At 40.4% G+C, this 15,136-nt stretch overlaps 1 protein-coding gene across 1 annotated transcript in view; it reads right to left on the reverse strand.

Annotated features, from left to right (window-relative positions):
* Window positions 1–15,136, reverse strand: part of clcn6 (chloride channel 6) — a 35,877-nt gene that overhangs the window by 16,940 nt on the left and 3,801 nt on the right. The window contains exons 3-12 of the mRNA XM_078425545.1: window positions 12,804–12,869; window positions 10,922–10,987; window positions 8,317–8,383; window positions 7,840–7,946; window positions 7,413–7,539; window positions 6,996–7,063; window positions 5,162–5,220; window positions 3,766–3,898; window positions 3,209–3,322; window positions 1,494–1,660 (exon numbers count right to left, since the gene is read on the reverse strand). Coding sequence (XP_078281671.1) covers window positions 1,494–1,660; window positions 3,209–3,322; window positions 3,766–3,898; window positions 5,162–5,220; window positions 6,996–7,063; window positions 7,413–7,539; window positions 7,840–7,946; window positions 8,317–8,383; window positions 10,922–10,987; window positions 12,804–12,869 — 974 coding nt within the window. The remainder of the gene's footprint in view (window positions 1–1,493; window positions 1,661–3,208; window positions 3,323–3,765; window positions 3,899–5,161; window positions 5,221–6,995; window positions 7,064–7,412; window positions 7,540–7,839; window positions 7,947–8,316; window positions 8,384–10,921; window positions 10,988–12,803; window positions 12,870–15,136) is intronic.

The following is a 15,136-nucleotide window of genomic DNA, read 5'->3' on the forward strand; positions in this document are numbered from 1 at the left end:
AAGGTGAGAGTGACTGCCTTTGACTTCAGACAGAATTTGACCAGGTATGGCATTCAAGCCCAGGTAAAACTGAAGTCAATATACAGAATGAAAGCACTTTGGTGTTTGGAGTCACAGCTCACACAAAGGAAGAGTACTTGGTTGTTGGAAGAGAAGTTGGTTGTATGGGCAGCACACCAGTGCAACGGTAGAGTTGCTGACTTACAGCGTCAGAGACGCGGGTTCAATCCTGACTATGGGTGCTGTCTGCATGGAGTCTGTACGTTCTCCTTGTGACCATGTGGTTTTCCTCCCACATTCCAAGATGCGCATTTGTAGGTTAATTGGCTTCTGTACATTGTCCCTAGTGTGTAAGATAGGCCTAGTGTTTGGGTGATTGCTGGTCACCGAAGACTCGGTGGGCCTGTACCCACACTGTATTTCTAAACTAAACTAAATTGACCCAGCCACAGGACATAACTACAAGAATTCCTCAGTGCATTGTTCTAGGCCAAACCATCATGAGTTGTTTCATCAATGATCTTCCAGGCATCAAAAGGCCACAAGTATTTATGATTGCCCTTGTTCATAACTCCTCAGCAAACGTAATTACCCATCTGCATGCAGCCAGACAAAATTCAAGCACATGCTGATTAGTGGCAAGTAACATTCATGCCAATGTGCCAGGCAATGCCCATCTGCAACATAAGTCTAACCACCTACTCTTTACATTTATTGTAATTAGTAGCACACATAATCAATGCCTTGGGGTCACCGTAAGCCAAAACATCGGTCAAACCAGGCAAAAATTCCATAATGATGAACAGGCCAGAAGCTGGCTATCCTGCAGCTTGTGACTCACCAACCGACCCACCAAGGCCTTTAAGACACAATTCAAGAACTTGGTGTACATTCTCTTGGATGAATGTAGCATCAACAACTCACAAGCATGATACCATCCAAGACAAAGCAGCCCGAGCGTAAACATTCATGCCTTCCATCAGCAGTGCACAATGGCTGTAGTGAGTACCATCAAGAAAACATACTACTTTTACTTGCCTAGATTACTCCAGCAGACCTCTCCTACCAAGAAGAATAAATGCAGAAAGTGCATAGATACACCACCATCTGGAAGTTTTCCTCCAAGTTGCACCATCCTGACTAGGAAGTATCTTGTTTCTAAATCACTGTGGCTAACTCTTGGAACTCCCTCCCCAACATCACCATGGAAGTATCTTCAGGTTGAACGACTGCAGCGCCACCTTCTCACAGACTATTAGGGATGGGAAACAAGTGCTGCCCTTGCTAGCAAAACCCAGATCCTGAAAATGAATAATAAACAAGTACAAGATTGGGGCACTGGGAGACAACCAGCACCTGTGCAACTCTACTCTGGCCAAATTCAGCATGATCAGGAGTAGTCTGAATAAGTTTAAAAGATTAATAGTTCGGAATACGGTCAAAGTTTGTGAAACTCAAAAATGTCAAGAACTTTCTCAGTGACGATTGCTTACCGGACAAACTTAGCCTTTGGGTGTACATTTCGCATACGGTACTTTGACAACCTTCTATTCAAACAGTTAAACAATGCTCCCAGAAGTCCACCGATCAAGCCCATGATAATGAAGAATGCCAGATCCACCGCCGTCCATAAATGGCACTTCTTGTCTCCATCTGCACACTTTAAAGACAATGGCCATAGCAACAAGTCAAATATTGAAACTGAGAATCAATTAAACTTTGAAAGACATCCACAATCCAGCTCACATGTACAATGAACAGCTCGACCACTAACACAAATTGCAATGGGTTTACCAAGAGTCAAGCATCAGTACAGGATATATCAAAAACACAGTGCAACAGATTGAGAAAACATGCACAACATAGCCATTGATGTTATGATAAGAAATCGGAAACATCTAAGTCAGACTTAACATAGGACTATGGTACAGCGTGAAAATGTGCCAGGGAGCAAGCAAGCACATGAACGCCCCAACAAGGGGGCACAGACGATGGCTGCCTAACCAACAGTCTGTCTGTCTTTTCTTTCTGTTTTGTTATTTTAAGTATGTGTTAAAAGTATGTTTTAGTGGTTCTTGGTTTGTTTTGTGTGGGGAGTAGGGGTGAGGGTTTGGAAGAAACTTTTTTCAATCTCTTACCTCGACAGAGATGGGAATTTTTCCGTGTTGTATCTCCGTCCCCATTGCAGCCTAACATCATGGAACGGTGCGGCCTTTCCTGGAGACCAACCCGGCGCTTCAATGTGGAGCTGCGATCCCCTTGTCGGGGGATCGACTGTGGAGAGCTCCAACCGCGGCCCTGTGAACTTCAACATCTTGGAGCCCGGTTTAAACATCGTGGTCCCTGGTTAGAGACTGAGTCGGGGCTCCAAGCCATGGTGAGTTTCAACCGTCCCGACGAAGGAATTCCATCACCCCGACACGAAGGCTTTGGATCGCCGGCTGCGGGAGCTTTGATGGCCCCGACCGCAGATGGTTCCACAACCCCGACCGCGGAGAAGAAAGAGGGAGAGATTGAACTTTATTGCCTTCCATCACAGTGAGGAATGTGGGGAGCCACTGTGATGGATGTTTCTGTTCAATTTTATTCTATGCGGTTGTGTGTCTTACTGCTTTTCACTTGGTGTGGCCGTATGGCAACTCGAATTTCACTGTACCTTATGGTACATGTGACAGTAAACCCATCTTGAATCTTGAACCAGGCAAGTGGATAGAGCACAAGTCATGCAAAGGGGAACAAAAACAGAGCAAAGACAAACAGGGGATGGATGGATAGACAGATGTGCACTTTGAACTTTTCACACCCTTAAAAATCTCACAACAGAAATTAAGATAACCAGATAATCTGCTCTTAGTAATTTTAGTTAGGGACAAGTGAAATAGAGAAATCCTTTTTCCAAGCCCAGGGATCCCTCTTGACCAACCAAGGCTGCCACAACAATTTGATTTAACCTCCCATCCAAACAATAGCACTTTTCACAACAAGCAGCAATCACTTAAATACTACACTGGACTGTCAGTTTCAATTTTGTGCTCAAGTTTCAGAAGAGAGTTTTGATCCTAACTTCTTGTTCGACTCCAAGGTGAAAGCACTATTTATTGAGGCTATTCTACTTCAATAAGTAAACTTTCAAATATCATTAGATTATTGACAAAAATTTGCAGATACCAAGTTAAGGCTGTTACGAAAAATAAAATAAACAACATACCTTGAATTCACCAAAATTAAGCAGCCCTGGCAGCTGGAAGGAGCCCCAGCTCCCATAGCGGATACCTGAGCGGAACAGATTCAGCGTGAAGGTGGCAGACATCGAGCAGAAGAGCTAGAAAATGGAGAAGAGCAAATGGTCAAAATATAGGACCATGACTTATCACAGAACTCAAGCCAAAATACTACAGCTCTGCATTGAGCATGCCCCATTTAAACAAACACCATATTTCAAAGAAGGTCCCGACCCAAAACGTCCCCTATCCATGTCTCCAGAAATGTTACTTGACCTGCTGTTACTCCAGAATTACTCGAGCACTTTGTCTCACACTCAATATTCCAGTATCTGTAGAGCCTTTTTATCTACAAACACCATGTTCACATACTTTCCGCTCCCAAAAACCTGGCAGCGCCAACTATTGCATCACCTGCAACTCAAAGATTATCAACATCCCATCTTGCATCCCAGCCTGCTAATAATCCATCAAAAACATTCTACAAAACCTTGAACACTTTTCCCCTTGCTACCTGCCTCTGGCAGTAACCAGTCTCACTCACCACTTTCCAGGTTAGTGCCTGGTTCCAGAAAGAGGATCCTTCCTCCAGACTGAAGAGTGTCCCTCCAATTGGAGCCCCAAAGGCTGCAGCAACTCCTGCTGCTGCCCCTGCCGAGACAAAGTCTCGCTTGTCCCTGTGAACCAACATAGACGTGTCAGTTTCATAGGATCCCACATTAGCGGAGAGCCCAACCAAAGACAACATAATCCAACTAAAGGAGGGAGTTTTAATTCACTGCTTCATGAAAGTGGGCAATCTGACCCCAAACTGCCTCCACTATGGCTTCATTGCGCTTAATCAGGAGTAACTTGGAGGCAGATCTACACCCCAGATATAGTATTTATTTTCAAATTTCTTGAGATTGTGGGTCTCAACATCTATATCTGCAATAATGAGACACAAGATTCCTGAATTCCACATTAAACAAAGATCAATTAAAAGTAATAAGGGCACCACTTTGAAGTGGGATTGCAGAGTTGGATCATGCACAATGGCATATTTCTCTCATGCCAGAAATCAGAAAATGTTAATATTATTTTAAGGTGATAGTTGGTAATCCCTGGTTCAAGCAGCAAATGTGCAACATGCACCTCAATCCCTTCTATTGACATTGTGATGTTAGCCATAGATACACAAAGGCTCTCCTCAGAGGAAATTTTAGCCTCATCCTGCTTCAATGGAAGCTGTGAATTTGCTGTGAATTTGCTCCACATAACACAATATTCTGTATCAACATGCTTATTGAACAGGGTGCCACCTCCCCATCGCTCTGTACGGTCGCGTATACATCAGTGCCCACCTTGAGACCCCACAGCAATGTTCCATTGCTAAGACACACTATATACATGAAATCACAATGAAATACAAATTATATCGCTCAGCGCTACACAGAATTGGGCTAGTTTACCTAGCATTTAACATAAACATTTTCCTGAAATTCTTCAGAAGGACTTTTGAAACCAAAGTGAAATGATTTACTGACAAGATTAAAAGGGCCATTAATTTACAGCAATTAAGTTAAATTTGGTTCCATTATATGCAATTCCAAATTTAGCTTTTTTTTTTTCCAGTGTCAAATACCATAAATCATGTCCAAATATTTAGGGTCTAACCATAACCCTTCAGGGTTACAGTATTCAGCAACAAACTTACAACATTGAAGTTTCCTTTGACATTACCTCAAATGCAATAAATTAATTAAATAGCTAACAATTCTATACATTTCTTCAAGCCTTGATCTAACGAAATTCATCTCTCAACACTGAGCAAAACAGAGCTTCACAGCGATGACAACAAGCACACATTACAGTGGAGAGATTTGCGGCTCTGCAAGCTTAAACTAATAGAAATATATTGTATTTCAATAACATTTCAGATTGGAGGCAAGGGTTCCTACCTGTCACTGCGGAAATAAGGGAAGTTGAACTGGATCTTGCGGAAAGTGATGCTCTGAAACTGTACCAGAAGAGGCAAAAAAGCGAAGCAAGCATCAGATACAAAGCAAAACACAGCAAGAGCCTGAAAATCACTCCATCCACCTCACTCTGCACCACAACCCACAGCACCCCCAACCTTAACATTCTGCCACAACCCACAGTTCAATATTTCCTCTCAGTCCACACTTCACCATATTCAATCAATACCCCCTGGCCAGGTCAATTAACGTAGAGTCATTACCACACAGAAACAGGCCCTTCAATCCAATTTGCCCATGTCCACCAAGATTCCCCCATCTATACTACTCCTACCTGCTCACATTTGGCCAAAATCTCACTAAACCTTTTCTATCTATGTAACTGTTCAAATATCTTCTAAATGGTTTTAATAGTATATCATCCAACTACCCCCTCTGGCCCCACCACCCACTACGTGGAAAAAGTTGCCCCTCAGATTTATATTAAATCTTTCCCCTCTTACCTTAAACCTACGTCTTCTTATTCTTGATTCCCCTACTCTGGGTAAAAGACTCCACATTGCTATTCCCTTCATGATTTTATACACATCTATAAGATCATCCCTCAGTTCCCTGTGCTCCAAGGAATAAAGTCCTCGCCTGCCCAGCTTCTCCCTTTAACTCAGGACTTCAAGTCCTGGCAACCTCCTCATAAACCTTCTCTGTAGTCTTTCCAGCTTAACAACATCCTTCCTTTAGCACCGTGACCGTAACTGGACACAACGCTCCAAAATACAGCCGCACCAACGCCTTGTACAACTGTAACATAACAACTTAACCTCTATACTCAATACCCTGATCGATGAAGGTCAATGTACCAAAAGCAACTTGACCACTATCTACCTAAAATCTCAATAGGCCCCAGTGAGATTTGATCATACGCCCCCTGGTTTACAAAACCAGTGCTCGAACCCCTGATCTACGGAGCAGAACTTCATTTTTGTACAAAAAACAGATTCTGATAATTTTCCTTTTTCTTCAGTTAAAGAATATCATAAATTAAACACCATCACAAACACTACAGTACATTTACAGAACTGCTGTCACACACCAAGACACTGGACAGATACCAAAGTCCAGAAAAAAATGTTAATGCTCAAAACTCGCAAATTATCACTGCTGTATTCCCATGTTATTCTGCAATAGACAACATGCTTCTTGCATCTCAGACTCCTGCAGAGTCGAATTCCTTTTGGGGACCTGCTGAGCCTTCTCTCCTGAGATGCTGCCTGACCTGCTGAGCCTTCTCTCCTGAGATGCTGCCTGACCTGCTGAGCCTCCTCTCCTGAGATGCTGCCTGACCTGCTGAGCCTTCTCTCCTGAGATGCTGCCTGACCTGCTGAGTTACTCCAGCACTTTGTGAATAAATACTTTCGATTTGTACCAGCATCTGCAGTTATTTTCTTACGTATCCAGCATTAGCTCAAGTGAAGAAAAAAACAAAGACAAACCAGATCCCACCCACTCAAAACTTTACACTTTTTCCAAGTAGAAATCAGTAAACACACTGAAACAGTTACCCAAATAAATCACAAGGAGGGCAACTTCTGATCATATATACAATGAGTTTATTGTAACACCAAAAATGACTGGGAGTGGGGTGTGTCATAACATGCAAGATGATTCTGTAATTCACCAATAGAAATTTTAGTAGAAGAATCCAATAAAAAAAACACAAAGACGTTTAAGATGATCGTCTGGGGGATGAAACAGTATAATGTACCGAATATATACACGTAAATCAGATTAAATGTCAGAGGTATCTTTGCTTACTTACCTGAGGTAGCCCTGCTCCCACTATAGCTCCACTGTGAATCATTGGGCCCTCCTTCCCCACAAATAATCCTGGAAAGTAAAGAAATCTGTAAGTTTATACAGGCAGCAACTGGCACTTCCAGGATCAGGCACATGGGTAAAAGCTATACCCACTAATATGGAAGCATTCTCACTAAAAGAAACTAATCAGCTCAAACTACAGAAGGAGAGGGCAGAGAGTCCTCTTACATCAGAAAATGGGGGGAAATCTTTTGTGCTATCATGAGTCATGCAATTTAACCCCCCCCCCTCCAGTGCTGTCAGACCAATGAAGCATCCTATTTATTGTCAGGATATTTTTCATATAATGATGTAAATTAAAATGCTCCTCAGTATTAAAATGATTTGCTCTTCAGCTTGCACATGAAATGTTCTTTACCTCCGGACACACAAAAGAGCACACCCACTGCTTTGCAGACCAGGGTCCGCAGCCTGACAATCCCCGGAATCTTCACTCCATTTAAGTAGCATTTGATTTCAGGAATTCCAGATCCAGCTGCAATGGGCTGTGAAGCAAACAGAGGTCTTTCAAAATAACATCCTTCCCAGGGCAGATAATAAAGACAAAGTTCAGAATATCCTTTTGTAAACCATACAAAACTACCTTTAATCTTTTCTGAAGGAAAACGGTGATACGTAACCTCCGTGAGCATTCAGCAACAGAAAATAAACAATATACGGATATCCACTTGACGTGAAGAATCAAGTTCCATGTAGTTTGCCATCTACCTCATGTAGTTTGTTTCCTATTTGATGCCAAGCATTTAGCAAGTCACACGTGTTGGGAACATGTTTGCAATTTTTACCTCAATCAGCACCAGCAGGCTGGCCAAGAAGACGAAACCAATATTGAATGCCAGAATTTCAAGGAGGGAGAGCACAAGACAGCCTCCCTCGCTGCAATCTTCCACAGCTGAAGAGCAAGAAGTCAAGGAAAATGCGTAGCAATCAGCAATCAAAACACCTTCAAGATCACAGTTTCTTTCTACAATTGGATTCACTGAATCAATGAAGTACACAAAAAGCAGAGCAGGGAAGCTGTTGTCACAAGGCGATAAAATTAGACAACAGCACTTGGATAATTTGAAAAACATGGCTTTTAAAGAATGGAGCAAGGCTAACTTCCAGAGGGCAATTTATAGCATGTCTGGCATGTGAGAGGTTTAAAAAATCATCATCAGTCACATTGTTTTAATTCATTCATTCTTCAGATGTCGTTGCAGGTTCAATATGATGTGCAGTGTTTATCCTCCAGTCCTGATATTACCACAAATTAAGGATACATCGCCCAATAATTTGAAACTTGAGACTTTGGAAGAGACGAACAAAGTAATCGATAAAGAGCCCAACCTAAAACAATGAACCAGAAACAGTCATTCAAAATAAGTTAATGAAATATGACCACAAAGTGATGACTGACAGTTTATTAACTGTCAAACACATTTTAGTGGTTTTCCCAGTTAATTTTTCTATTAAATTAGTATTGATTAGTTGGTAGCACTCCAGTCACAATCAGATCTTGGTTTCAAGCACCATTACAGCACGTGAACACGTAATCTAGTCCAAATGGTACTGCACAAGGGATGTGCACATTTTGAACGCCATCTTTCAGATGAGGCAGCAAACTCAGCAAGTGAGGATCCCAAGCAATCCACTCAGTGGTCCAGAAAACACTACCTTCAGCATCAAATAGCAATTGTCATTCAGCTCATACCCCTGAATCGGATCTTGTTCTGCATCATCACATTCACCTAGACTCAAAGTAACTCAGTTTATGAAGTACTCACTTTAAGATGTGAAGGACAAAGTTTAGGAGATGTGTGGGGCAACCCTTTTTTTTAAATTTTTTACAGAGTGTGGTGGGCGCCAGGAACACGATGCCAGGAGTGGTGGTGGGAGGCAGAAACAACAATGACGTTTAAGAGGCTTTTAGATAGGCACATGGACATGCAGTGAACGGAAGATGTGGATCACAAGCAGGCGATGAGATTAGTGTATCTTTACAACATGTTCAGCACAGACATTGTGGGCTGAAGGCCCTGCTCTTGCATGTCGAATAAGCCACTATATAAAAATCCACATTCTTTGGGTAATTTGTCTTGTGAAATGGATGGCCAACATGGTTGGAACACACATGGAATGGGAGGGGTAATATACTGACATAGATTGAGAATTGGCTATTGGATAAAAAGCAACTTTTAGGAATAAGCAGACCCTTCGGGGTAACTCAATCATCAGTGCTCGAGTCTCAGCTATTAATAATCTACACCATGAGTTTTGCGAAAGGGCCAAATGCTTGTCGACTATGCCAAACTAAATGGTTTGCTGACTATGCCAAGCTAGATTGTTTTCAAGTACAGAGGAAACCCTAAAGAAGCTTCAAGAGGATTTAAGAAAACAGAACGAGCAAGAGCAAAAGCAAAGTGTTTTGGAAGTGTGAAAGACTGGAATCTGGAAGTCATTGAAAGCCAACACGCAGGTCCAATGAGTGATCAGGAAGGCAAATTGCACATTAGCCTTTGTTATGAATATACAAAACTTGAAAAGATAAGGGGGGGAAGGGGGAAGGAGTTAGTGGATGCGTTGCAATTGTATTTCAGAAAGGTTTTCAATCAGGTTCCAGATAGGAGGATGATCAACAGGGTTACATACAGAACACTGAATTGAGGACAAAATACTGACCTAGCAATCCCATCGAGTTTAGTATAGTCAGCAAACACGGAGTAATGACATTTGGACTTCTCACCAAAAGTTGATGATGTACATTGTGAATAGCTAGGACCAAAGTACCAATTCCCCTTGTAGTTCACAAGTATTGGCTTGCCAACCTGGAGCATCTATTTCTTCCCACATTTCTGGAACAGATCAAGTTTAGGTCTTGCTGACAAAATTCTTACAGGTTTAGACTGATTGGATGCAGTAAGAAACTTTTCTCTGCTTCTAGAGTCCAGAACCAAAGATCAAAATATGAAATTAAGGAATAGACCGTTTAGGATGAAGTTAAGGAGAGGTTTCTTCACTCAGAGGGTGGTGAACATTTGAAGCTTGCTACACCCAAGACTGAGGAGATACAGGTTCATTCAAAACTGAGATCAAAAGATTTCTGGATATTGGAGGAAACCTAGGCATCTGGGAACAGTCCAGTAAAAATTGTCCTGAGGTAGAAGACCAGCCATGATTTTGATCCTGCCCCACCATCTATCCTGTACCTATGTAATGTTCTTCGAAAAGTAGATTTGGTGGTCGTGGAGGAGCCAAAGGGGTTAGTAATAGAGGGACTTCTCGCTTGGAAGTACAATAATCTTCCCCCTATTGCCATTATCAATGGGGGAAAACAGATGCCAAGTTGAAGTAGATGCTTTTGTGCTAGAGAAGACTGCATGAGACAACCACTTATGAGGTGTTTGCGCAGTAATCAACCAGAACCAGAACCAAAGACAGGAGCAAAATTTGAAAACAAGGACAAAAATAAACAATTCTGAACAATTAACCAATAATCAGTAGTATTAATAAACAAAAGCTAGAATGACATTCTGCCCTCTCTAGGAAGGTATAATAATTATATCTACTCTATCCCCAAATGGACAGCTGAATTAAGGCAGGCCAAAGCTGGATAAAGCCTTACAATTGCAGAATGGCGGAAGGATAAGGCTCATTGTGATAATTACCGAGGGTTAGTAGTTTAGTACTTGCACTCTGAATGCACAATGTCACAGATGTCCCAGTTGCTCCTTGATACCAGGGCTCAATCAGCTGACCAGGAATGAAAAGGTGAGATACCATATTCATCAGTAACAGAAATCTCAGGAGCAGACCCTGAAGTTGTCAGTTTTGCTTATTTTATATTAAACACAAACCAACATATACTATGATCAAGAATTCACTTACCAAACCAGTGCAGACTCCAATACAAAATACCAATATCCATTTCACCACCTCATATCTCCTGACTCTCTGTTCAAATGAAACAAAGATAACACACACAGATCAGATGAAACAAAGAAACACAAACACACACATACACACTGATTAAAGCAAACAAACTGGAATTGACAGTGGAGATGTGCTGTAGAATGGTTGAGCTGTGGTAAATTTGAGGTATTTATCTAATTATAGTTTGGAACAAAACCACAAAATGCTAAAAACAAACCTCAAGAGTCAGCAAATGAGAAAGTTAAAGAGCTCTGGTGGACATTGCAGGTTTCGTATCCTGTTTGCTCACCACAGGAGCTGATTGACTTCTCCAGTATTTCAAATTTATTTTAATTGTTTATTTCCAATTTGGTAATATTTAATTCAATAATATTAAATCTGTTATGTTATAAAGGATTTTTCACTGTAAAAATAGTAGAAATATGTAATTATCTTCCCCGAATAAGTGACTGGCCTTCTTTGTACTTGAAGGTGGGCAGTTGGGTGACAGGAGGTGGAATTAATTGATAGTATTTCTTAAAATAAGGCATAAAAGATTTAAGAAACAAAACAAGCAAACACGTTGTGTTATAGGTCAGCAGTGACATAATTAACCTTGGTCCACCAATCAATGAGGGGATCCTGTTTCTTGATGACAAATATTATTAGCACAGTTGACTGGATGTACCCTGGGAAATTATGTGTCTTGCATTCATGTCAAGCTGCACACTCCAAATTCAACTCAAGATTAGGAAAAATCGATCCACATTCAGGTCAGTGTTGGAGGAAGAGCCTTCCAATTAAAACATTTTTTGAAAGGAATTATAAACCCAAAAGATTCTGCGGATGAAGTTAAGTATTATTGTTAACATATCATTTAAAGTTTTTCCTAACATTGATTATAAATTTATATTCAATTTCATAAGTTGCTGTTACACAGAAAAAAGTACAAGTCAATCTTCTGGAGGAATGATTTTAAAATAATATAATCTTTACAATTGCAGGTCAGAAAAAAACACACCAATTTACAAAGCAACATTCACAAACTCAAGTTGCCTTTGGGTGTTTCAGTGTGGTGCAAGGAAAAATACAGATAATATTCTCACAGATTTTGCATGACAATCATTCTTAGAGGTATTTGCTAAGGAGTGAATATCAAACTAGACCAGACAACTTTCCTAATCTTTTGAAGATATTGAGATAGGATCAGCTGTTCATATCTGGTGCAATGAGCGTGGACTTAACATCTCATTCAAGTAATTCTACCTCCAACATTCTCTAAATATTAGAGTATCAGCTTAGTTTCTGTGCTCAAGTTACTGAGGGTGGGGCTGGGATGTTTCAATCCAATTCAGAAAATCACGAGTGCTCTGTTGGCAAAGACCATCTCCACAAGTGTGTCTCAACACCCACTTATGACATTCATTGCCATTGCCATCCACATCCTGTGGGACTCAGCAAGATAATTGTTTTGTGCCCCATACAGGATATTTTCAAAATTTCAAGATTTTCAAAAGCCAAGAAAATTTTTAAAGACAGGCATCCAGATTTGCACAGAGATCAGAAATAGCAAATGTGCTGTTTACCATGAATGTGCAAAAAATACATTGTCTGTTGAAAATCTAGCAACCCTTCAAGTTACTTCAACCTATATTTTGTCACTGTTTTCCCTTTAATAGATCCTATGTCCCCAATTAGAATAGAAACCTCTACTATTTCAAATGTTAGCCTTTTGAATTTATTTTTTTCCAGGATGTGGCTGCCACTGACGAGTTCAATATTTATTTCCCATCTTTACCTGCTTCTGAGAAAGTAATGGTGACAAGAAAAAAGGTACAACAGCAATTGCTTTACACACCTTGTTATCCAGTGTTTCCAGCACTTCCAAATATGGTTCATTGATGCACTTATCATAATCCAAACTCTGCCAAAAGAACATAAAATTATAAGAAACAGTGACACAAATTAACACAATCTTGGTTGATCCACAAATCCAACTCTATTTTCCGGCTTGATTTCCCCCAAAGTTTTATTCTATTAAGGGCCCAACATTCTAATGATGTTCAAGAACTGAGTATTCTCACCGCTCTGGAATGGCAAACAAAATTAATCTCCTAAACTGCCAGTTACTTATGCCGATATCAGGCTCCATTACACTCTCTTGCAAAAGGAAACTGGTTCTCAGTTTCCATTCTCTCAAGTATTTGACTTGTTTTTCAATGAGATTACCCACCATTTTATTCTTCCTCTTATTCTGAACTTTAAACAATTTTCATCCACAGTAATACATTTTCACCCTTGTCTTGAAGTGACCTTTCCTGTGGCACATTATTGAAAACTGTTGGAATATCTAATTGTGGTAATTCCAGTACTTTCCCAGTATTTATCCTTCTACTTACATCCTTTACATGTATTAATTTCAGTCCATAAATGTATGATGGCTATGTCTATTATATTTTGTTTTGAAATGCATTTACTGCTATTTTAAAAATTGATTTTCCTGACAATATATATCAGATTAATATGTCCGCAGTTCCCCATCTTCTCTTCCTTCTTTGAATAAGCGGAGTTGCATCTGCCTCCTTTATTTTGATGGCATTGTTCCAGAATACCAGAAAGAGAATTATCAGCATTTAATGTCTGCGCAACTTTTTTTTAAATGAACTAATTTTGATTCTTTTAAGTTCCTCAGTTTCCCTGGACCCTGATTTCCCACTATTCCTCATATGTATTAGGGTGTTTTTATTTTTAATAATAGGCAGAACAAAATAGTTATTTCATATTTCAGCTAATAGGGAACAAACTGGGCATAAGTGCAATAAAATTACAAATCCAATGCATTGCTTTATCGTTAAACTGTGCCCTATTAGGAGATAAGACTTTGCCTTCCATCACAGTGAGGGTATGCCTAGAGCAATCACTGTGATGGCTGTTTGTGTAAAAATTTATATCTGTGTGTCTTGTGCTTTTTAATGTCTACTGCCGGACCCTGACGTGAGAGGACGCTGGCGTTGAGTATTCGCCGCTTTTCCGTCAGGATAGTTTGTCTGTTTGTTTCTATGTTAATTGTTTTTGTAAAGCGCTTTGAGCGTGTGATAAGGCACTATATAAAATAAATGGATTATTATTATTATTATTATTATCTGCAATCATGAAATGCGCAGTGAGGCATACCACCAAAGAACAATTAATGAATAGATGAACTGTGATGCACCTGGAATGTAGAAAATTAGCATCAAAGTATTGTCATGTAACAGTGATATGCCTAGAAACTAACAACTCACTTAAAAGTTATAATTTATCCTTCGGGTTCGAGTCATTTACAAATCTGTTGATAGCCTGAACAACAATTGCTAACTGAGCCCATTGCTGGGTAGTTACTCTGTACATAAACCACACAAACTCAATTGGACTTCTGCGTGTAACTCACACCAAGATGTTATTCTGTGCAATAACTAATCAATTCCCTTAGTTAAATTCCAGTCTGCATCTCACTCTTTGGTATTAAATTAGAGAATTACCAGTAAGCTATTTTAAGGGTATAGTGCCGAAGGGTCTGGTTAGGTGACAAGTCTGACAGGCCGGGCCTATCACCGCATCCCGGCCACTCACAGGCCGGGTCTACCGTCTAAAATTCCTTGTTTCTACAAGTCTGATAGGATCAGGTCTCAAAAAATTAAGTCTTTGAGCTCAAGTTGGAACTGGCTGACTCCATACAAATTAACTTTTAAATTGTTGTGTACACCTGTCAAGACACTAAAGCCTTGTCCAGGAGAGAACCCAATGACAAACCATTAAAAGCGTTGAGGTTGATTAGACACTGTGACTCAACCATGAATCCAGAAGCAGAGACATGACCCACGCCCAGCAGAGGGAACCAGAATTAACCAGTTGGGAACAATCGCCAGACTGTAAATAGAAACACTGTCCCCCACATGAAGGGATCAGCTCTTTTTTTTTGCTCTGGGAAACCTGGGCTTATCCAGAAAAGTGGAATGGAGGTTTGATTATAATAGTAACCATCTCTCCAGCTTCTGGATGGATAACATCAATATACATACTGGGAAGACCAAAAAACCTAGTATTCCCTCCAATCCATTTGCTACCCCATCAAAATGGGATTTGGCTATGAATCACGTTCCATCCTGAGAGCAGAAAAAAAGACCACAGGTCTGGATTGGATTGAAGCTG

This window comes from Rhinoraja longicauda, chromosome 30 (genome assembly GCF_053455715.1).
Source record: "Rhinoraja longicauda isolate Sanriku21f chromosome 30, sRhiLon1.1, whole genome shotgun sequence".
Taxonomy (NCBI): domain Eukaryota; kingdom Metazoa; phylum Chordata; class Chondrichthyes; order Rajiformes; family Arhynchobatidae; genus Rhinoraja; species Rhinoraja longicauda.